The sequence below is a fragment of the Gracilinanus agilis genome, chromosome 5 (assembly GCF_016433145.1).
Source record: "Gracilinanus agilis isolate LMUSP501 chromosome 5, AgileGrace, whole genome shotgun sequence".
NCBI lineage: Eukaryota > Metazoa > Chordata > Mammalia > Didelphimorphia > Didelphidae > Gracilinanus > Gracilinanus agilis.
The window spans coordinates 195895378-195920325 of NC_058134.1; the positions used below are offsets into that span (position 1 = coordinate 195895378).

General features: G+C 37.9%; 1 protein-coding gene across 1 annotated transcript in view; it reads right to left on the bottom strand.

Annotated features, from left to right (window-relative positions):
- Positions 1–24948, bottom strand: part of ANO2 (anoctamin 2) — a 504220-nt gene that overhangs the window by 195234 nt on the left and 284038 nt on the right. Inside the window, exons 11-13 of the mRNA XM_044677761.1 lie at positions 23681–23841; positions 21893–21975; positions 17599–17706 (exon numbers count right to left, since the gene is read on the bottom strand). Coding sequence (XP_044533696.1) covers positions 17599–17706; positions 21893–21975; positions 23681–23841 — 352 coding nt within the window. The remainder of the gene's footprint in view (positions 1–17598; positions 17707–21892; positions 21976–23680; positions 23842–24948) is intronic.

Sequence of the window (24948 nt, forward strand, 5' to 3'; positions counted from 1 at the left end):
GAAGGAAGGAAGGAAGGAAGGAATTTTTAAGCCTTGACTACACGCAGGGCACTGTGCTAAGTATTAGAGATTGAAATAAAAGTGTAAGAGTATCCCAGCTCTGAAGGAGCCAACAGTATAACTGAGGAGACAATGTATAATAGGGAATATGATGGTCATCTTTTAGAATTAGGAAGGCTGTGACAATGAGGGAAGCAGTGTGATAAAAAGGAAAGAATTCTGGATTCGGTTTCATGGGATCAGAGTCCAAATCCTGGCTCTGTCATGTGTGTAATCTTGGACAAGTAAATCAACAAGCATTTATTAAATGCTTACTGTGTGCAAGGCGCCATGCTGACCACTGAGCAAAAACAGGCCCAGTCTGAAGGAGTTGACATTCTAATAGGAATACGGGATTCAAACAACAATGTAAATATAAGATGCTGGGTAGATTGGAGGTAATTACAGAGGGGAGGTAATCACTGGGAGTTGGAGAGAGCAGGAAAGACCTCATGCAAAAGGGAGGCTTCCAACTGAGTGCTGAAGGAAACCAGGGAAGTCAGGAGGTGGCGACAAGGAGGGAGAGCATTCCAGGCTTGGGAAACAGCTTGGGAAAAAGTGCACAAGCGGGGAGATGAAGTGTGATGTTCAATGAATAGCAAGAAGGTCAGTGTTGCTAAATCGTAGAGTATGTGTAGGGAAGTAACATGTAAGAAGACTGACAGGCAGGAAGGAGACAATTGGACAAAAGTGTTTAAAGGGCAAACAGAAAACTTTATATTTGATCCCAGTAGTGATAGGGAGCCACTGGAGTTTAGTGAGTACAGCTGTTGGTTTGCCAACTGGCCTAGAGTTCATTCCTTTAGCCAACCAACTTAACTCTGAGGGCTCTCTGAAACTCTCTAAAATGACAAATTTAAGAAAAGGAATTTGCCTGCATGGATAGAGGGAATTCTCTCATGTGGAAATTCCCTAAAGCAATGAAATCATCACTACAGAGCCTATCTGTAGATAGATATCTTTGTTAAAAAAAATCGATATATGTTATATATGTACATGTATCAGTCTATACATAGCTACGTCTATCTGTATATATAAATATTAAATGATTGAAAAGCTAACAGGATTGACAGAATTTTAGGGTCCTCTTCTCAAGATTGCTATGGATACCAATTTTAGGGCTAATTTGCCTCAGTTCCTAAAGGACAATCCTGCTGATGTATATGAATATCACAAAGTCTAAAAGGAAAAGAAAGGGAAAAAAAATACTTTGCCTGTTTGGGAGATGAGTTGACCCTATTTGCTCTATAAATTGCTTCCAGAAGAAAAAGTTATCATAGGGACTTTCATAACTTTGCTGTTGATCATTCACCAACAGGGACATATTCTCTGTTGGAGCTAAAAAAAAAAAAAAAAGAACAGCTTACCATTTGTTCCGTTGATAAATGTTTGTTGAATTAAATTGGATGGAGTCCCACTCCCCAAACTCGATTTGATCCAAGAGATGAAATGTCCTCATAGTAGAAGAGTTTATGGTCCATTCATTGCCCAAGAACCATTTTTTCCACATAAGTAACCAGTTCAGAAGACCAAAAAAATGAATAAGCCAGGGACGGACCCAAGGACTGTTAGTCTAATGCTCTCTCTCAGCTGAGCTATTTCCCACCAAAATACTAAAGTAATAGAATAAGATGTTGATGGGTATGTAAGGTGGGGTATGATAAATACAACTTAGCCATCCCTGCAGTGAGGTGAAGAGTCTCTACATGACACTTTGGCATGGGCACCTGAAATAATGATCCAAAAGGTAAGCCTAAACTCCACTAGACATATATTCAAGGATTTTGAAGGGCTCTGGCTCTCTCAGAGAAGCCATAGGGAATGCCAAAAGGACCACCCACACCAATGCAAAATGGGGCGTGATATTATTGATGTAAACTCAAACCCAGAGAAGCTAACCTTTGCACCTACAGATAGTAGTTAGAATACTGTTCTGAGAATAAATAAGACCTCAATTCAAATCCAACCTCAGACACTCACTCGATTTGTGATCCTGGGCAAATCACTTAACTTCTGTTTGTCTCGGTTACCTCATCTGCAAAATGGGGCTTATAAGAGCACCTACCACCTTAGGGTTGTTGTGAAGATAAAATGAGATAATTATAAAAGGCTTAGCATAAGACAGTGCCTGACACATAGTAGGAACTATATAAGTTGTTGTTGATGATGATCATGATGGTGAGGTACCTAATCTTTATCTATTTCAGCAATCCTTAGGTCTCTTTTTATTATTTATTTATTTAAAATAAAATTCTTATTTTATTTTATTATTTATAATCTAAACAGGTTAGGAAGACCATTCATTCATGCTTAGATTTCATGATATAGTGGAAGGAAGGATGATGTCAAGAACTATCACTCTGAAGTTCAGTCTTTCATTAATGAGCTTTGTGAACTTGCACAAGTCACTTTCCCTCTGGGTCTCGATTTTCTTCATCTAAAAATGAGGGACTGAACCAAATGGTGTTGGCTGGGCAATTACCATCAAGTTAAGGAACTTGGCACATTATTCAAGAGGTAATGAACCACTCCTACTCTTTTCCTCCAAGAACAATGGGAGATTTTCCCACTGGCCTCTAGGTATATTCCCAGAAATCTTTTCCAAGTAGGCAGTCAGTGGCAATGCTTACTCTGGTTATTCAGGAAAGGGCAATAATTGCAATACAGGAAAAAAATCTACTCCTAATATAAAAAGACTAATAAAGAAATGCAGACATTTGCTCTGGGATGGGTCTATCACAGCTAACCTCTAATTTAAAAAAAAAAAACATGTAGGAGAAGAGGTTATGGAAATGGTCAGAACAGAGCAGGTCCAAGGCAGGCACTAGGGGTTTGATGACAACACGGTTTGTCTATTGGGATGCGAGGATTCAAATGGTGTTGTGACAGTCACACTACTCCCATGGAAACAAAATGTTAAAACAAAGTACCAAAAAGGGATTTTTCTTTCTTCTTCAGTCCCAAAACATACTTTGATCCAATTCTACAAATGTATGTTGAGCACCTACTATGTACAAAACCCTGTTCAAGATAACGGGCATAAACAGACAAATGAAAAAAGCCTCCTTCCTTGAATTTAATCCCCCAAAACATTATGTATTAAAGAATCTCCCAATGGTATGGCTACAGGAGTGGTTTGCCATTTCCTTCTCCAGCTCATTTTACAGGTAAGAAAACTGAGGCTAATAGGATAACATGACATACCCAGGGTTACACAGCTCGTAAGTGTCTGAAACCAGATTTGAACTCAGAAAAATCAGTCTTCCTGACTTCAAACCCAGTGTTCTTTTTTTCCTGTACTCTTAGCCACCCTTTAAAGAAACTTCAGACATTTTCTATCTAGTCTAATTTTCCAATTCTCAATAAACGTTCAATGATTTTCCCAGGATCTCACAGCCACTTGCATGTCTTGGCTCTGAATACATGTTCTTTCTATTTTCATATGATACTATAAGATGCTGCCTTTTATGATACCTTAGAATATTAGCAATGAAACACATCCCAGATACTATCCAGACCAACCTCATTTCAGAGATGAGAAAACCGAGGCCCAGAATGGGATTTTAGCTTCCCATTTGGTAGCAAGTTAGTAGCAGAGCCAGGATTAGAGTCCAAGTCTCCAGAATTCCATTTTAAAATTTAGCATCCCATAGGGAGGTAAGGTGGGGACTTGAATTAAGATCCTAACATGCCCCCTTAATGGAGAGGAATCTTCCTGAATAGGGAAATGGAAAGCAGGATGTGTTCTTTTAGCATTTCTAATTTAATCTGCTGTCCATCTTACATTCCTTTCACCATAGCAATGCATCTATAAACCTGGCTTTTATTCATGTTACAAAATGTTTATATTAATACTTGTTGCTATTGATGCTTTGTTGTTATAATAAATAATCTATTTTTAATAAAAAGCATAGATAGAAAAAAATGTGCTGTACAATGTTCCTTGGTTAAATAATGCTTATGGGAAGCCATTTGAATTTAGGGCAAAAGCCTGGGCATTATGCTACATTTAAGGCAACTCTCCCAAATTTCAAACATAATAGCTAAATCATCTTTGTAAACCTAAACCAAAAGAATTATGTCAAATGCCATATTATTTAATAAGAGTTTTCAACCTGAGGCCTGTGAACTTTAAAAAAAATAATAATTGGTTTCCTTTATAAACTGATGCATTGGGACAGCTAGGTCACTCAGTGGAGTGAGAGCCAGGCCTGGAAACTGGCAGTTCTGGGTTTGAATCTGGCCTCAGATACTAGTTGAATGTCCCTGGGCAAATCATTTAACCCCAATCGCCTAGTCTGACAGCTCTTCTGCCTTGGAATAAATATTGATTCCAAGATGGAAGGTACGGATTTTAAAAAATAAATCTTTGTGTTTTGTTTTATGCATTTCAAAACATTATTCAGAAAAGGGGTCCATGATACAGAAAAGATGAAGAAGTCCTGTCTTAGATTATAAGATCTTATTCAGCAAGGTCTTAATCCATGTAATTTTTGAGTGTATAAATCCTAAACACAACACTTTGTGCAAACATACTATTTATAATGGCTTTCAGAAATGATGACCATTGATGGTGGATGATGATGTTAGACTACTATTGACATAGATACCCATCAGTCAAGCCCGGTGCTCCATGCCTACTGGATTGATTACCAATTACTGACCCACCCAGAGAGTCTGCAGACACTGATAGAAGTGACAGGACACAGAATTGCCTGATGTTTCCATTCAAGAGACCACAGTCCAAACTCCCAAACAATACTCATGTTCTTTTTCTGACTCATTGCAGGTCTTGGGACTGGTCACTTCATAGCCCCACGCCTTTAAATAATCCAGATGGCAAATGGCTTATGGCAGTGTTGAGAGCATTAATTCATTCATGTTTATAAAAAAAAGCTTACTGCAATTCTTGGATGGGAACTGCTATATGCTAAGAAGTGCAAATATTTGGCCGAGTACTTTGCCAGTGCAAATTTCCTGACATGAAAGATGTAAACTAAATGCAGATGCCCAAATTCATGATGATATTTATGGAAATTGGCCTGGTAGACTGTGTGCCATTATAACAAAAATGAATTTCAGGTCAAATTTCTGTAGCCACCAAAATTCTCCCAATCTGAAATTAGACTCCCAGAAGAAGAAAATCATAGAATTTGAGTGTAATAAGAGACCTCCTGAGCCTACCTGGAAGTGTTGAGACAAGTGGCCATCCATCTTCTAGTTAAATACCTCAAATGAGGTTATCACCCAATTCATCTCTTCTCCAGACTGTTTTCTCAATTCCTTTATCTGATCATCATAGAGACAGTGTCAAGGCCCTTTACCATCCTGGTTGCACTCTTCTGGATGTTATTCAAGTTATCAGCACCCTTCCTAAACTGATAACCAAGACTAAATATATTCCCCCAAAGAGATCAGGGAAAGAGGGACAGAACTCATAGGTTCCGAAATGTTTATAGCAGTTTTAAGATTTAGCATCCTATATGGAGGTAAGGTGGGAACATCTCTTTGTGATGGCAAAGATTTGGAAAGTAAGGGAATGCCCATCAAATGGGAAATGGATGAAAACATTGCAGTTTATAATTGTGATGGAATATTACTGTGCCATAAGAAATGATGAACAGACTGATTTTTTAAAAGCTTGGAAAGAACCTCCCAAGATAATGAACAGGGAAATGAGTAGAACCACAAGATCATTATACACAGTCAAAGAATTAATGATGGAAAAAGAAACAGTGAATGTTATCTCCAGAAAGTGAACAGAACGGTGAAACATGAAAGACTTGTTTTATATGTGTATGTGTGTGTGTGTGTGTGTATGTGTGTGTGTGTGTGTGTTGAACTCCTTGGCAATATCTTTGGAGATGCAAAGAGGGTGGTGAGGGCCTGGGACATTTTGTAGATAGAATTTATTCTAAAGAAAAGTAAACTAAAAATATAGGAGATTTATGATTTCATTTACATACTATCATCTTTTTCTTTGTATATGGAAATGCTTGTTTTGTTTTGTTTTGCAAAATTTGGAATAAAAAAAGGACTGAACACAATATCCCAGATGTAGTCTTTCTAGGGCAGAGGACAATGGGACTAATAACTTCCTTATTCTTGCAAATTATGGATAAAAAGATCATAGGTTTCTCCTTGTTAGAAACGTTCAAGAGGAAGTCAAAGGAACTTTTGCTCAGCTTTGAGTTCTGTACTTCTTTCTGACTCTGTAATTCCACATTGTACAACTCATGAATAAGGGGGAAAAGTATTTAGAAAGAAGAACAGCAGCAATTTGATAAGTACCATCTGAAAAATGAGGTTAGTTTGGCACACTGATCTTGTTGATCAAGGATGGCTCAATGAAGTAAGACAATTTGATTTGTTCCATCTTATTTTGTGAAAAGTCAATGCTTTTAAAAAAAGACCTCACCTTTTGTCTTAGAATCAATACTAAATATTGGTCCAAGACAGAAGACCGGAAAGGGCTAGGCATTTGGGGTTAAACGCTTACCCAGGATCACATAGCTAGGAAGTATCTGAGTCCAGACTTGAACTCAAGGTCTCCCATCTCCAGGCCTGGATCTCTATCTACTGAGCCACATAGTTGCCCCCAAAACTCGATGCTTTAATCTTGCACCTAAGCAAAGCTTCTGATAAATAACATTATGAGAATGACATGTTTATACAGTACATTAAAAGTGAAGGGCTTGTGTGGTGGCTAGGTGGCTCAATGGAGTGAGAATCGGGTCCAGAGACAGAAGGTCCTAGGTTCAAATCCTGCCCCAGATACTTCCTAGCTATGTGACCCTGGGCAAGACACTTCACCCCAAATTGATTCTAAGCTGGAAGGTAAAGATTAAAAAAAAAGTGAAGGGGGATTGCATTAGATTATCTCTAAGATTCCTTCTCACTTTAAATTTTATGAATAAAGATAGATTTTCAAAGTGCTTTTATCACTAAATTATATATAATAAATGTTTGAGGCCAGATTTGAACTGAGGAAGATGAGTCTTCCTGGCTCCAGGTGTTAGATTTTCCTTTAAAAAAAAACAAGAAAAAAAATGTCTTTGCTATCAAAGAGCTTACTATCAAGGAACCCCTTTTAAGGGGCATTTAGGGCCTGGAGCCAGGAAGACTCATCTTCCTCAGTTCAAATCTGGCCTCAAACACTTGCTGTATATAATACAGTGCCTAATATAGTCACATATAATATAGTATATTTTTATCTTTATGGAGGAGCAGAGGTCAAGTGATAGCTAGTAAGTGTCTGAGGCTGGAATGAAACTCAAGGTCTCTTAACTCCAGGGCCAGATTCTATTGACCATGTGAGTTAGGCACATCATTATTTGTACATTTTTGGGGAGGGGAAGGGGAATTTGTAAATCAGTTAATATATAGAGAACTTCTAGAGTAGTGAACTCCATTTACCAAATTAAATAAACACCTGTTCTTCCAAAGATAGTTAGAATGTTGCCTGGGACATACAGAATAGAGGTGACTTTTACCAGATCACACAGTCATTATGCCACAGGTATGACTGGAACCCAGATCCTTATGACTAAGCTCACTCACTATCCATTATGCCAAGTTTCTACTAGCAACATGTTAAAGAGGTGGGCTTTTTTGGCAATGTGGAAACTGGAATAATCAAAAGAGCTACACGATTCCTTGTCCAAGGTACATGAAATCCTCTTATGTAAATCCAAATGAATTACTTATTATGTAAATTATAAATGGATTATGATCACTTAAAGTCAAAGAGAGATTCCCTAATGGTGGTGAGATCTAGAACAGAGGTTCTTAATCTGGGATCCAAGGATTCCCAAGGGATCTGTGAATAGATTCCTAGGTGGGAAATAAATTGCATCTTTATTTTTACAAACCTTTGGTTTCTTTTGTAATTACATGTATTTGACTTTGTGCAGTTTAAAGAGTGCTTGGGTTTCATTGGATGGCCAAAAGAGTCCATGACAAATGGTTAAGAACCCCTCTTCTAGAGGCCCTTGTCTACAGTTAAATTGAGTGTATCAAATGATATATGTGGAATACCCTAGAATAACTCAGGAGATCTCTAACCACTCAAAAAGGACCAGCCTGATAATCTACACAGGAGAAAAGAAATGAAGAGTGTCCATTGTAAAAATCATGGCTCCCAGTTAGATGGGGAAGGAAACTGAGTTCATCCATCAGTACATGCATCTTTGACAATCAATTTATAGATACATGAATTGTGTCCAGAATTGTAGAAGAGAAAATGAACATACTGTATTACATTTGGGGCAATGTACTCTATTTACAATAATCCCAAACAGCTCTGAGACAAAAAATCAATCTAATAATGTAAGCTCAGTGATGGAACATATTTATCATAAATTATGAACAAAGAATCAAAATAAAAGGTTATCTAAATAAAGAGTAGTGGAGAGATATAGGCTGGGTTTCAGCAGGTAACCAACCAACATAGGGTGGCTTGATAGATTGATCTTGGGTTCAAATCTGACCTCAGACACTTACTAGCTGTGTGACCCTGGACAAGTACTTAACCTCCATTACCTAACCCTTACCATTCTTCTGCCTTGGAACTAATATAACAGTATTGATTCTAAGACAGAAGGTGAAGGCTTAAAAAAATAGCTACCAACATACTGCCAATGATGATTCATCTACAAGAAACAAAATAAAAGATGTTATTGAAGAAATATGTACTTGGAAAAAATCATGTATAAGACTAAGCAAGAGAGACAGCCAGGGTGCTGCCCTGCCACCCTTGGAAGCTTAAATGAGCTAGAGGAAGCCTTCAGTGCATTTGGTAGGTCCTCTCAGGCAGATTTATGGAAAGACACTGACAAGAATCATACTGGATTGGAAGGCATGAATGGTTTGCCATCTCTTCCACTCCATGGAGTAGCCTCAACTGACATGTCTCCATATAAGGAATTGAGGTCACTGTAGTCATAGTAGATTGGAAATACTGACTTGGGAATAAGGAGTTGAGCTCTGCTCTGGGCTATGCCACTAATGAGCTGGGTGACTTTGGGCAAGTGAATTACCACCTCTGAATCCGAGTTCCTATTCCTGTAAGACCAGAGAGTGTAGACTGGGTGATTTTTTTAGGCCTCTTAAAGCCCTAAGATAATGTGAAGCTAATTCTTTTAAAATGGCTAATTTCTACACATTCTCTTTCTACTAACTTCACAAACATGCTAGACTTATTCTCTTAAAGCACAAATCTGCTTCTATCATTTCTCTGATTAAAATCCTCCAGTGGCTCTGCACTGTATACCAAATAAAAGTCAAATTTTGCCTCATATTTAAGGCCTCACATACATCATCCCACTCCCACCCACCCTACCCTACACCCTGGGAAAAGCTAATCATCAGGAAATTCATGATCATGGAGACTGAATCATTGGCTTTGGCCCTCACGCTTCATCAACATTCTCAGTAGCCTCTGCCCCTCTTTTTAGAGGGCTAGAGGGTGAAATAAAAACTTCCTCCCAAACTCCCCATTTAAAGAGAGTTCAGACTCTATCCTCCTCCTCCTTGGTCCCCTCTGCTATTTGCTTCTCCCTCCTTCACCTGTGTTTTCAGCTTTCTTTTATGTATTGTGTTCCCCCATTAGACTGTAAGCTCCTTGATAGCAACGACTTTTTTTCTTATTTGTATCCCTTTTAAGGGGCATCTATAGGGCTTGGAGCTGGGAAGACACATATTGCAGAGTTCAAATCTGGCCTCAAACACTTACTAACTGTGTGACCTTGGGCAAGTCACTTAACCCTCTTTGCTTCCATTCCCTCATTTGTGAGATGAGCTGGAGAAAGAAATGGCAAATGCCTCCAGTATCTTTGCCCAAAATAAAAGCCCAAATGGGGTCACCAAGAGTCCATAAAGTGAATGAACAACAGTGTCATTGTAGCCACTAATGAACTGTCAATCCCATAAAAACAGAGATGGTGTGTGAGGTGAATTTTCATCTCTATTCCCCAGACCATGTAGAGTGCTAATGCTTAGAGTAGGCACTGAATATCTATTGAAGTCAATATGAAAAATGTCTCACTAAGGAAGATGGCATGGATTAACTGCTTCCATTTCAAAATGACACATAAGAGGAACACAGTAATTTCTTTTGCTGTTCCTTCATGCGAACCAAACATTTGGCAGTTTTTAGCATTAAAATCTCTTTTCTGTCAGATATATGCTTAATTCATCCCCCAAAAAAACTATAGCAGAAAGATCACAAGTGCCAAAAAATAATTTTAAATTAAATGTGGTCCTGAACACTTCCCAAGAAAACCTTTCATTATGAAGGCAGTGTAAACTGGTGTGGCAAAACAGAATCATCCCTGAGCTTGAAAACAGAAGAGTTCATTTCAAGCATGACCTATCTTTTTCATGTGCTGTGTGACTTTCAGGAAAAGTCACTTCTTTCTCTCTGAGGTGATTTCCTCTTTTCCCAGTCAGGTGATTCCTCATAATCATAAAAGGAAGTAGGGAAAGTGGTGTTGGGCAAGGACTTAGAGAGTGTGGTTGTTTTTTTAATTAAATCAGTGTTAAGTTGGGCAAAAATTTAACCAGACTCATATTAGTTATCTATTATTTAGTTCAAACTCATTTTATAGGTAAGGAAACTGAAGCCCAAATTGTAATGTATAGAAATGGCAGTCATTTTCTGTAGGTTCAAAAAGCAGTTAGCCCCTTTAGAACACAGAACCTGGCAAGGCAGCCCTGGGCATGGGCCAATCTGGCAGTTGAGAAAGGAGTATAAATTGGGGTGCACCAACTCCTCAACCTCACTTCTTCTTCTTTGGTTTGGGAGGCAGGAGGTTATCTGTTGTCTGGGCCCTTGGAGGAGGGAGATTGGTATAGGCAGGCAGGCAAGGTTTAAACTACATTAAACTACACTGCTAGTTATAACAATCATCTTAGTATTGATAAGGCCTCTGAGCCCTAATTATTAAATAAGATCATCTCTTAAACCAAGAAGAATCAACAACAGCTTCTGAGCTAGGGGAGACTCTCAAAGACCCCCGGACTCAGTATGTAGGCCAAATTTATATTTAGATAGTAGCATAAGTTATTATACTTATTATTAGGCAAGATTAAATAGGGTTCACCTACTTCCCTCTCTCCCATCTCCCAGTTTACCTTTCTGTTAATTCATCCAAATAAACCTAATTTTCAAGCCTCTGATAGTCTTATTTAAGAGTTGATAACTTACCTTATTGAAGACAACATCATATATAGATAATCAGATCTGAAGTCAGATCGAGGAAACTAGCCTATCTGATCCAATTACATCTAGATCAAGCTTGTGTTAAACCAATAAATATTGCTAAGGTCCCAGGAAGTCAAGACCTACTTCCTAGTTACCTCTAAGCCAGCGGACATCTTGGAGCTCTATTACTCTTCAGTGAAGCCTTGCCAGGCTGTTGTGGAAGCAAACTCCCCATATCTTAGCTAAACAACAGTGCTTCTCTGAATTATTAAATAACAGGACCTTAACCCCACCTTTTCATAACAAGATGGGTTGCATAATCTATCCAAAATTACTTTCATATGTATTATATGTATACATAATCTTATCTGTGAGCATGTTGTTCCCCTCCAGTCAATAAAACATAAGTTCCTTGAGGGCAGGGACCATTTCTTGCTTTATATTTTTATTCTCAGTGCTAAGCCCAAGGCAAGACACACAGTAGGTATTTTAAAATGCCTTTGAGTGATCTGATAACATCTGATAATAGAGATAAAAAGTGGCTTTACTCTGAGGATTTGGTGAATGATGGAAATAATTTTCCAAGGCTTTTGTGGACCATCCAAATCATATCCTTTGCCTCCAAAAGAGAAAAAAAATGGAGAATCCCTCTGTTATCTTTCTCAGGGCTTTCCTCTCTTTCTCTTCTGTGATGGTCTCTTAGCTTCCTGTTGTTGCTGTCTTCCTTCTTGTCAAAGGGAGCAGAGTCATGCATAATGCATTTCCCATGTGTGTTTGCAGCTTGTGCCAGAGGCATCTGCTGTAAATGTTTTAGCTACTTTAACTTTAGATGAGTTCTCTTTTGAAATAATTGTCCCCAGGGTGGTGTGCTGCAACAGTAAATTAACACGCATCTCATCTGAAGTTCTCCTCTTGGCAAATGTTCTCGTACTTTCAATGCTTCTTATAAAACATTCATTGAGTATAATACAACAAGCAAGACCAGGGAGTACCTGGAGGACAGGTCTTTTATGGATATAGGCTAAATGCTTGGGTGAAAACTAATTCTATGATGTAAATTCCAAGGATAAGTTAAACAGATTGTTATTTTAGAAATCCCTTTAATGCTGGTAAGTGATCCAAGCAAAGGTTACATTAGTATTCACACTTGCCACACAGCAGCCTTTTACCTCATGAGCAATGCTTCCTCTGAATTAACTACTTCTATAGAAATAAAAAAAAGTATTAGAACTAGATGATACCATAAAAATCATCTCAGCAAACCCATGCATTGTACAAATGAGGAAACTCAGACTAAAAGAGGTTAAGTCACTTGTTGGTCAGTCAGCAACTTAAACCTAGATCTTTTGACTCCATATTCAGTTCTGTTTCCACTTGACTGTATTTGCAACCAAAGAGTCACCCCAATGATGACTTCTTTTTCCTTCATTTAAAGAGACATTTATCAAGTTCCTACAATGTGCAAGGAACTAGAGCTACAAAGTCAACATCACTACTTGTAGACTTTTACCATCTACCCAAACACTGATGCTTTAGAAGTTTCAGCCTTTCTATCTGATTTACAGCTTAAAGTTATTTTATATATTGGCTCCCATAATTAGAATATGAGCTCTCTGAGGGCAGGGACTAATTTTTTTATATTTGTATCCTAAGCATCTGGCACACTACTTGGCACACTTAATAAATGTCTTTTTCATTTGCTCATTCCATTAAAATTCATTTAAAAAGAAATGAAAAAAACAGTCCCTCCTTGTAGGATATTGCTATTGCATTCTACTTTAGAGAAACAATAGCTAAATAGACAAATATATATATATATACACATATATATATATTACTGTGAAATGGCACAAGGAAAAGCTTCAAAGTTATATAACAAATTCACAGAATTGACAGTATGACTAAAATTATGATAATTAGTGCTTTATGTGGGGATGACAAGACATCCCTGTGTTATTTTATCAACTTGAATTCTATTGTCACATGTCTGTTGATTCTACCTTCCTAACATCTTTCACGGATGTTCTCTTTTCTCCTCTGACACTGACATCACCTTGGTGCAGGCTCTTATTACTTCCCACTTGATTACAACAATAACCAGTCACTTCAAGCTTCACCCCACTCTACTCTATCTTCCACCCAGGTGTCAAAGTGATCTTTGCAAAGGGCAGGTCTGACCATGTCAACCTCTAACTCGATAAACCCCAGTGATTCCCTATAACCTCTNTATATATATATATATATATATATATATAAAGCAGTTTAAAGAGGGGAGGATGAAGGGGAAAAGGAGAGGGAGGGCAAGGGGTTAGGGGAGATGAAAGAGAGAGAGAGAGAGAAAAGAGAGAGGGGTAGAGAGACAAATAGAGACAGACAGAGAGACAGACAGAGAGAGGGGGTGAGGGTGGGTAGGAGATAGAGGGAGAGAGACAGAGAGAGAGAAAGAGAGAGAGAAAGAGAGAGGGGGAGAGAGAGACAGAGACAGAGAGACAGAGAGACAGAGAGATAGCACAAGCACACAAACAAGTCTGAGGATCAGGAAAGGCTCCCAGTAGGACTTGCCATCCCAACTAATCCTTGAAAGAAGCTAAAGAGTCTAAGAGACAGAAGTAAGAGATGAAACACTGAGTTTGGGTAAAAATATATAACCCAGTTTGACAGAAATAAAGAGTATGCAAAGGGGAGCAATGTATTTGTAAGAGATATAGATGCTGAGGGCTTCAGTTTATAAACTGGTTAACTTGGAAGAGAACATGTGCAAGACAAAGAGGAACCTTTGAAGAAAAGGTAGTCTTAGAGAAAAGGCCTTGTGTTTCCTATCAAACATTTTTAATTTGATGTGCTTATAGAACATTAGAAGGAGATAGCCCACAAGCAATTGGTGATGGAGGATTAATCAAGAGGAGGATTTGAACTGAGTGTGCATTTTTAAGAGTTATTTTCTTAAAGATGATACTTGAAGGCCATGTGAGCTATCAAGATATACAAATTATACAAATAGAAAATAGGGGAAACAGCTCTGACTGGGAACACTCACTGTAAAGGAAAAGGAGATGGGCAATTAGCTTGGCAATGAGATTCCAAAGAAGTGTTCAGCCAATAGGGAAGAGAACCAGGAAAGAATAGCAATAAAGAAACCAAGAGAGTGAATAGTACCAAAAGTTATAGAGAAGTTAAGAAGGACAAGGACTAAGAAAAAGTTAACACAATTTAGGGTTGCTGTTAAGTCCAGTCATCAGTTCAATTCATGTGGTCATTCTGAAGCTTGGTTGCAAAGGTTTGACAAATGAATGGGTAGTAAGAAAGCAAGACAGCAAGTATAGGCAAACGTTTCTGGCAGATTGACAATGAAAAGAGGCAAAGAGGAATTTCTGAGATGATAGTTTTAAAAGATGGGCAGAATTCAGATGAGCAGGTTAATTTTTTAAAAAACATGGAAGGGCCAAGATGATGTGACTATATGGATCCTTAACATTTCCATCTTTTATCATACTTGCCAATTTTATGAATTAGACATTATATAAGGTCATATATGGCAAGATGGCTGTGGGAACAAAAGCTAGATTGTCCAGCTCCTATATATCTGTACTTCAATTAAACCAAGAAGTTTGCATTAGACTGAATAATAGTAAAAAAAAATCCTTGGAGAAAATATAATAAATGACTTCTTCCACCCCAGAAATGCACAAGATGTCAGCCAGAAGTGAATAAATTATGGTATATGTTGGTGATGGAATATGATTTTACTGAAAAGAATAAAGAAATGGAAGTCCACGTGAACTGGAACAACCTCCAGGAAGTGATGCAGAATGAAAGGAGCAGAACAGGAGAACATTGTACACAGAGACTGATATACTATGGCACAATCAAATGTAGTAGACTTCTCTACCAGCAGCAGTGCAATGACCCAGGACATTTCAAAGGAACTTGTGAGAAAGAATGCTTATTCTCATTCAGAGAGAACTGTGGGAGCAGAAACGCATTAGAAAAATATATGCTTAATCACAGTGTGATAGGGATGTGATTAGGGTTTCAATGCTAAAAGATCACTCTACTGCAAATATGAATAACATAGAAATAGTTTTGAATAATGATAGCTGTATAACCCAGTGTAATTGCTTGTTGGTTTTGGGAGGGGGAAGGAGAGAGAAGGGAAGGGGGGATTATGAATCATGTAACCATGGAAAAATATTCTAAACAAAAATTTTAAAAAATAAAAATAGATAAAAAAGATGCCAGCCAGAAACCAGAGGGCAGAGGGCAACAGGGAAAGGGAACATCAGCAAAACCAGCACCAGCATTGAATAACCTCCTCATATAACCAGAGATAGCCAGGGACCTATATAACCTGCGAGTCTCTGTGTTACAGGAAACAAGAATAGACACCCTCTCAAGAAATCCCTAGAGTAGTCAGAAAAACCAAGAGTAGGCACCTTAAAAACCCTAGTGAACGGTATTGGGCAGAAACTATAGGGCTAATAGAATATCCTAGGCCAAGGGGTTCAGTTCTTCTTCCCACACTGTTCTGAGTTCCTATGGGAAGCCCAGAGAATCTACCTCAGTGAACATCAAAGAACCAGGGGAAGGCTAGCCCTAAGAACTAGAGTTCAACCCAAGAATCCAGGGTGAGACTAAACAGGGCCAGTCACCCCACCTAAAACAGCAAGAGGCAGATCCCGGCTCTAGTATAGACCCCAATTCATGACCAAAGTTAGAGAGATATGTAAATCAATGAATAAACTAAAGAGTATAAAAGATCACTGTAGATCTAGAAGTTCCCCGGAAGAAGGTATGAGAAACTCTAAAATAAATACAAGTAGGAATTTAAATGAAATATACTTTATTTAAAAGGCAAGTGGCATGTAATAGGAAAAAAATTATAGAAGATTCTATGAAAGCAGCTACTTATTAGGTCAAATATAAGTAAGCCAAATAAAATAAATGGTTCATTTATTCCAGGACTAGGAGAGTGTAAAACACTGTGAAAATACAAAGAATTTAGTCAAAGAACCTTGCCCCTCACCACTTAAATGAAAGAAGACAAGCCTCTCTAGGGCTCAGTTTTCTCATCTGTAAAATGAGAAGGATAGACTTGAACTTCTCTAAAATCCTGTCTGGATATAAATCAATGATTCTTTGTAGAGAGTAGACAGTGAGAAATTCAAGGAGAGGGAATGGAAAAGGAGGGCCAGAAAGTGATGAGGGAGAGAGGGAAGGAGGAATGAGGGGAGAAATAGAGAAACAGAGATAAAGAGAGACACAGAGAGGAAGGAGAGGAGAGGAGAAGGGAGGGGATGGGATGAGAAGGAGCAGAATAAAAGTATTTGGAATGAATAGGATGGGCATTAAGATAATGCCATTTCAGTAATACTTTTTGATGATGATGTTGTTGCTAGAGGTAGTGGTGGTAAAAGTGATGATTATTTTTCTCACAAATAAATTTATTATTTTTAAGCAACACAACTCTGAGGAAGCAGAAGGATTCCCTGTCTTATACTGAAGTCCTTTTGAAGGGAGTATCTGCTCTGGTTTCAAAAAATACCACATTCTTTTGCCTTTGGCTTTGCATAATTTTGCATGTTAAAATAAAGAGGTCCTAACTCTTAAGTATGTAAAATGAAATAAAATTAATTCATGACAAATCTGAATTCATAAACAAGATGCAGCAAAGGCGCATGTGAAAAACAAAACAGATTTTTTTAAGCTCATCAATTCACTCACAGTCCATATTGGTGAGGAACAGAAACACAAAGTAAAGGGTTGGATACAGAAGAAGAGAATAGAGGAGGCATACACTATCTATAGTATCTTCTTGAATATCTGTAAGGCACCAATGAAGTCCAAAAAACAGCACAAATGGGGAAACATAGCACCATGCTATATGTGAATTTTCGAGGATTTCTGGTAAGCCATAGGATGCTAGACATTGTGAGAGCAGCTTAGGCAGCGGAAGTTGTAGCTTACTACTGTGGGGGCCTAAGAGCCATTTTGTAGCGTATTCCTTGAAATTCCTATTGAACATGGAAGCTCAAAAATTTGAGATAACCAAGATGAACAACGCGTAGGTTATCTCTCTTCCTTCTGCTAACATACTCTATCCATCTTTCATAGAGTAAAATAATTCGTTGAGAGCAAGACATTGACCAAAATCTGACTTATGACTGCTTCATACAAGTCTTGGTGGCAGTGACAAAAAGAAACGTCCTACTCTCATTTCATTTTACCTTATCAACGAGGAAGGAACACATCCAGCTCTAACATTCTAGCCTTGGATTCATCATGCACTTCCAGGAATGGCAAGAACACAGCAGGGAGAAACTAAAACTAAGAAGGATTAGTGAATCTCAGCAACTTACCTCATCATCACTCTCAGTTTTATCTGTTTCCATTTTCTGGACAAGGGACTTATTCTCTTTCAGCATCTTTTCCCGAACCTTAGTTTCATACTCAGGTCGAGAGTGTTCCTAAAATCCAAAATAAGAGCAAAAGAGAAAGGTGGTCAGGAAGATTAAGGGAGGAGAGTTCTTAGCCTCTGGAAAATAGCCAAGCATCACAAATACATTAAAACTATGGTTTGGGATGAGCAAGATAAGCCATCAACTGTCACGGATCAATCACAAGGAGTGGAGACCAAAACACAACAGAGAACAAGGGAAGAAGGAAAACACAGACATCTGTCGCCACACTGAAAACCAAACCTGAGCATTCTCCTTGGTGTAGTGCAGATGTTGAGAAAAGAAAGAGGATACATTAGCAGGTCAGCTGTTTCAAAAGAAAGCCACATGCTTTGTATCACAAACAGTTTAACTGAAAACATAATAGCAAAGCATCCCGACCGAATCAGCTCCTACCCAAAACATGAAGATTTAGTCATCTCTGAACTGAGCTAGGAGACCAGCTGGATCCCCACTGCTTGCAAGTCAAGCAGGTACAGTACAGCTGTTTGAGCTCCATCACTCTACTCCCCCAAATGGCTGATGACAAAGATCAAAAAATAAAATTGTCATTTGGCTGAACCTTTGCAGTCATTGTGATTTACTCGCTGAGAAATATATAATAACTACCCAAGGAATACCACTGGATTGTGGTAAAACATGCAAAACAAGGAAGTGAGCTTCCCTGGAGTCAGGGAACCCAAATAGTCAAGATAACAGCAAGATCAACAAATTGAGATGTGAGGGCTTACTGGATCCTAAATCAAATGAAGGGCCAATTATCCCTCCCATTCCTTGAGCCCACTCCTGATCTGCTGAGAGATCTAGTTATTAGACCATGTCTCTCCACCAAATCCCTAGTAATCATTGTCCAAAACTATTTTCATAAGGCTATCTAGTCAGTCATCTTGTAAGCTAAAAAGGAAGATTCCCACAAAGATGACAAAGGACTTAGAAATTAAAAAAATGGACCCTTTCTAGTCCTATGATCCCAAGATACTAGACATGTTTTTCTTTGGGCAAGACTGCAAGAAATGGAATAATAGCAGCTCTCCTCAGAGGTATCACTGAAATTCAACATCTAATTGGAAGGGGAGGGAAGAGGATGGATGTCTGGAAAAAGTATGATAGAATAGCAAAGTATGGGAAGTGAGATGTGAACATCTGGGTTCCAACTTGGCTCAGGCCCTTACTATTTGCATGATCAAGATGTATTCAGCCTCTTGGGAATCTATAGCTTCCTCATTTATAAAATTAGATGGTTATATTCACTAATTTCTAAATTCCTTTCTAATTCTAAATCTATGGTCATATAATTGTAAGTATATTCTTCCAAAGATCCATTCTTTTTTTTTTTTAATCTCCATCTCCTGAAACTCAACCCACTCCAACTCAATTCTAGAAATGTTCATCCTTTCCTTTCCATTCCCACTGCCATCTCTTGACTCTAATCATTGAATCTAGAAGTAGAAAGGATTTTGGAGATCATCATAACTAATTCCCTTATTTTACAAATGTCAAGAGAGGTTAAATAACTTAAATAAGAGCATCTAAGTAGCAATCGCTCTGTTTTGCACTTCAAATACACTATTGTGTATTGTAGCTATTTTGTGCTGATGTCTTACTCTCTCATGGCAATTTTAAGTTCATGACAACAAGAATTTTATCCTCTCTAAACCTTGTATCTTCTGCATGCAATATTAGGCTGCTTTTTAAACATCTGTGTTGTTGTAAGTACCATAGCTGGTATTCAAATTTAGATCTAATAACCTGAAATCCAGGGCCCTTTCTATTCTAACTTAATACTACCATTAACTTCGTCTTAATCCAGATTGGATCATTTGCTTCTTGTATATAAACCTGCTAATAATGTGGCCAAATTATGCAGAAAGTATCCCCTCCTTTCTTCAACTCTTCATTCAGATTATTCATCCTTCTCCTAAAAGTTCCTTTGCTCATCTTTACAACCCTAGACTCCACTCTTCCAAGAAGTCCTCCTTGACTTAGGCTACCCTATTTTTTTGCTTTTAGCATATATGCGCATTTTGGCAAAACTACTACATTCTAAATTCCTTTAGAGATCTGAGACCTTTCATATCTTTATTTTCTTCCTAAATAATAAGTGAAGCCAACACCTACACATATTGAACACTCCCTCCATAGTATGTGACTGAAACAACCTTAGAGAAAACCCCATAAAGAGAGGGTTCTCACTGGTCATATCTGCCCAGTTTATGTTTCTTTTCAACTCTGGCCAGACTTCAATTAGTCAAAGATTTCCAGCAGTAAAATACTTTCAGAGACATCATCTAGGATAATAACAACAGCTTTCCTCTCTATAATGCTTTAAGATAGCATAGCTTGTGTTCTAAGTATTAGCATCTCCACTTTGGACATAAAGAACCTGGGGCTTAAGGACTAATTTGCTATTAAATTAGTGTCCCAGCAAAGATTGAGGTTCAAAAGTTGACTCTTCTGTAACTAGCTGTGGGACCTTGGGTAAATCATTTTCTCTTTGAATCTCGGTTGCCATATCTGTAAAATGATTGATTGATCTAAATGATCTTTTAGTCTGGAATTGTGGTTTTGGATTGCAGTTCCAATATTGGATGGCACTTTTATACTCTAGGCCAGTGATGGGCAAACTACAGCCCGCAGGCCGAATGAGTCCCCTGAAATGTTCTATCCTCTACATTATTCCTAATCTGACAAATACAATGAGTAGGATACAATACAATGAAACTTCAAAAGAGTTGCCTTAAAAACAGACTGACAGATGAGCATTTACTTTCCTTTGGCCCTTTCTTTAAAAAGTTTGCCCGTCACTGCTTTAGGCAAAGGCCCAGAGAAAGATTTCCTCACATTTAAAATGAGGGAATTGGACTAGATGACTTCAAAGGACGCTTAACGATTTCCCACGCATTCTTTGAACAAGAGGCAACTGGATCATTTAGGAAACCAAAAAATAAGTGATATATGTAGCTAGGGATTTCTTTGTCTCAGCTCACAACGAAGTCAGTGGAGAGTACAGAAAACCCATTTTTCATTTCAGGGTTCTATGCATCACACAACGCTCACCATTTTTCTGTCAGTGCATAGAGGAAAAAAGTATTCTCTACTCATGCGGCAGCTGCTTCAACATTTATAGCTGACCTTTATGAGTGTCCCGAATGATTCTGAATCTCCCTTGCCCACCCTCATCACATGCCATCTGAGGCTGCACTTCACTGGCTCTTTTCTCTGTGACCAACATGCCCAAATATTAAAAAATGGTACCTGTGGCTAAAGGAGCTGTGGAAAAACAAAACAAATTGGACTTGTTGGGTTGTACTCCTGGTTATAGGCAGAGAGAAAGTCATCTTGGCAGAATGGAAAGATGACTAGATTTAGAGTCAGAGGAGGTATTGGGGTTTGAATTCTGGCTCTACCACTTATTACACGTACCTTCATGCTTTCTATTTATCACGAACACCCAATGAAACACTAGTTGTCTCATCACACCCTGAAGCAATTTTCATTATTATTTAACATTATTTGTTCTGGAAAACTTGTCCTTAAGAGAATCCACCCTTAACATTTTTGTCCTTATCCTAGTTTCCCACAGCCAGAGTGAATGGCCAGAACTTTTGTTATTCTTTCCATCAGTGTTAAGGAAGATTTGACAACTAGTTCCCTCCTTCCACCCCTATCCCGTTCCCCAAATGGTGCCAGTGGTTTGACAGAAGATACGTAGACATACATATAAAAAGTTCAAGGACAGTAAATACCAAAGACTTGGAGAGACCACTTATGACCAGGTGGAGAGACTAGAATTCCTGGTCCTCGGTGAAATAAAAATTATAAAATATTATTAGTAAAATTGTTATTTTTTTTTAAAAAAGGATTTGTATCTCTGTTAGTCAAGACTTATCTGATCATTGCAAGACTTTATCCTGATTGGAAGGGTGAGAGTTGGCAGATAGAAGCTCCAATTTAGGAATAAAGGCCCCGTGCTTGCCAGTGATGCAATCTTATTTCATAGAAGATATTGAGGCAGCTGGATGAATATCTAGTTCAATATGATGGGCACTACATGGGCATCTCTCAGAAAAGCAAGAAAAGAGCAGACAACAGCAAGCACCATTTTCTCTCCCCAGTCCCACATCTTTAAGACAGAAGAAATTCCCAGAGGAAGGAAAAAAAAACCAAGAACAGACTGTTGCTCAAGAGAACTCACTTCTTCTTCTTCTATGCCAGTCAGGTCCCAGAAGTAGCCTAGTCTCATCTGTAGACGCTTCCAGTTTTCAAGAAACATGGTGGCTTATGATGAAAGAGAGAGAGAGAGAGAGAGAGAGAGAGAGAGAGAGAGAGAGAGAGAGAGAGAGAGAGAGAGAGAGAGATGAACTCTCAGTTAAGCTTTTCAAGAATATATTTCTTTCTGTCCTTGGAGCCCCACCGCCACTTCAACATTTAGTTCATCCCTTTACTTCTAAGCAAAACCAAATCCAAAGCAAATATTCCACATCTTCATGAACCAAGAGATACACAAAGAACCTCCACTCTTCTCCCAAAGCTTACATGCACTCATACACATTCACATACACACATAAATAAAAAAAAGTTTATCCTTAAATTATATAACTTATGAATGAAAGGGAAAAGATCACTCATGGAGAAGTAAAAACAGTAATAATGAAAGAGGGGAGATTCTAAAGATGTCAAAGAAGTTTATGAAGTACCTACATATTAATTTTTACATGCTTCCTTTTTACTTATTTCATAAAAATTCTAAGTCTGAACTAATTCCATATGCCTAGAAATTCTTTTGGTCTTGTTCTCATGTTATTCAAGAAACCTTCCATACAACTATAGGATCTGAGAGTTAGAAGAAATCTTAGAAATCATCTAATTCAATTACCTCACTTCTCTGAGGTACAAAACTTCCAAATTAGGAATTCATATACTACTCATTTCTCTTCATGAAGCTAATGATAATCTAAGCCGACTTTGCACCAGAACAGTGGATATTTATTGGTATGTCCAGGAATGACTAGCACAGTGCTATAATAAACAGTTAATTAATGCTCTATCTATTGATCAATTTGTCTGTCTATGTCTCTATCCATCCTCCTATCCATTTGTCCTTGTAAGTCAGGGATATGATATGGAAACAATAAGAATTAAGGCAATCATAAGGAAGGGCATAGTTTATAGGATTAGGGAAGTTAAAAATTGTCATACCACATGTTAAGTATTATATTCAATCCTGGGAAATGCATTTTGGAAATAATATTTGATGTCTTTTGTAGACAGATTGAAGATTAATTATATATTAGTGGTTCACTGCATAAAGTGCTAGGTCTAAAATCAGGAAGACCTGAGTTCAAATCTGGCTTCCTAAACTTACAAGCTATGTGACCATGAGTAAGTCACTTAAATTCTTTTTGCCTCAGTTTCTTCAACTATAAAATGGGGATAACAAGACATGTCTTGCAGGGTTGTTGTAAAGTACTTAGCATAGTGCCTGGCACAAACTACATGTAAAGTACTTAGCATAGTGCCTGGCACAAACTACATGCGATCGATATATATATATATATAAATGCGATATATATTATATATATAAATGTTTATTTCTTTCCTGTAAATATTCAACTTTCAAGCACCTAATTTTTGGTTTCTCTATACAAATATTTAATTTGAAAAATTTACCTCAAGTGCTAGACACTCAATAAATGATTAGTAGACTGGCTTGAATTAAATTGAAGTTAACTAAATAATTCTCATGTGTAAATTATAGGAAAAAATTAACTAATTAATATCCAAAGAAGACAGCTTGGAGAGGTATTCATCTTCTTGTTCCCAGACTTAGTAAAGGGAGACAAATCTCTAACCTACCTCTCAACCACCAAAAAATATTCTTTGGGACATAGGAGGCAGGAGAGAAACATAACATATAGAAATTGTGCTTACTACCCATTAAGAATGAAAATCCCTTTACCAATTCTTACAGAGCACCACTCACCCCACAGGGCCATGAAGACAGAGAAAAAGACTGTGGCAGGGTTGTCAAATAGGTGACTGGCCCGTGCTGTGCCACATGCAGTACTGAGGTTCCAATAGTCACAGGATTTATCACAGAGCGGGCACATTGTGAAGGCATTCTGCTGGTCACACATCTCTTTGCTGTAGGGGATAAAGAGAGGCAATTGGTTCAAAACTAGTTCATGAGTGATTACACTTCATTAGTTTGTACAACCCAATTCTGTAACTTTTAACAAATATCTCAATCGTCAGCTGACCTTGAAGAGCTTACACATCTTTATGAGTATTGGAGCTGAGTGTCCCAACTTGAGAGTAGCATTTTTATATTATAGTCTCCAAAGAAATTGTAGGGGTTGAGATGCTGTAATTAACAATATTATGGATCTGAGCCTTCTATAGGTCAATTAAATTGACTTTCTTGGGTGACCACAGACTAGATATCCAACAGATGCCTCATAAATGTATGTATGCCATCACGGGGTAAACAGGGAAAAGGAATATGGATAGATTGATGCAAACTTTCTAGTTTGTGTAAATCTTTTGAAAAAAAAAGTAATTTAAAGCCTCACTGATTTGCATTTTAACAAGCACTAAAAGAACGGTATTTTCTAAAAATATATTGAACTTTTCATGTATTCTACTTGTCTTGTAGTTTTTAACAGAACCAATCAAAGCATATAAGATTTTGATGAAGTGGCTTCAAATAGGAGAATCTGGAACAAAATTCAGGAATTCTAAGATGTTTCAGGAATTCATCTCACACCAAATCCACATCTGGTGAACCTATAACCCTTTTACTCAATACCCACATTGTCCCAGTGAAGACAGTTCTATCCCAGGAAATGGCACTAAATCATTCAAGCTCCATCCCACCAGTGACATTCCTGCTTCCATTGTTTGGAGCTTTAGGATTCTCAGGATGTCAAGATTCTTGGGTATTCTTGACTTTGCCACTGATTTGTCATAGTACCATGAGTCAATCCTATCCCTAGCTGGTTACTCAAGAAGAAAGGAAACAAGAACTACTACAGTGAAGAAAAAAGAAGTTGGAACTTCTATTATTTCTCCTAATAAGGGTGTGTAAAAAGAAGTACATACAAACATAGCAGAAGGGGAGTGTGAAGTGGACATCACATTGACATTATTCATCTGAACTAGACAAAGGTGGATTAAACACACATACTTACATATACTTATACACAAATAGTCTTTCTTGAATAGAAACCATCCATATAATTGACCATATCA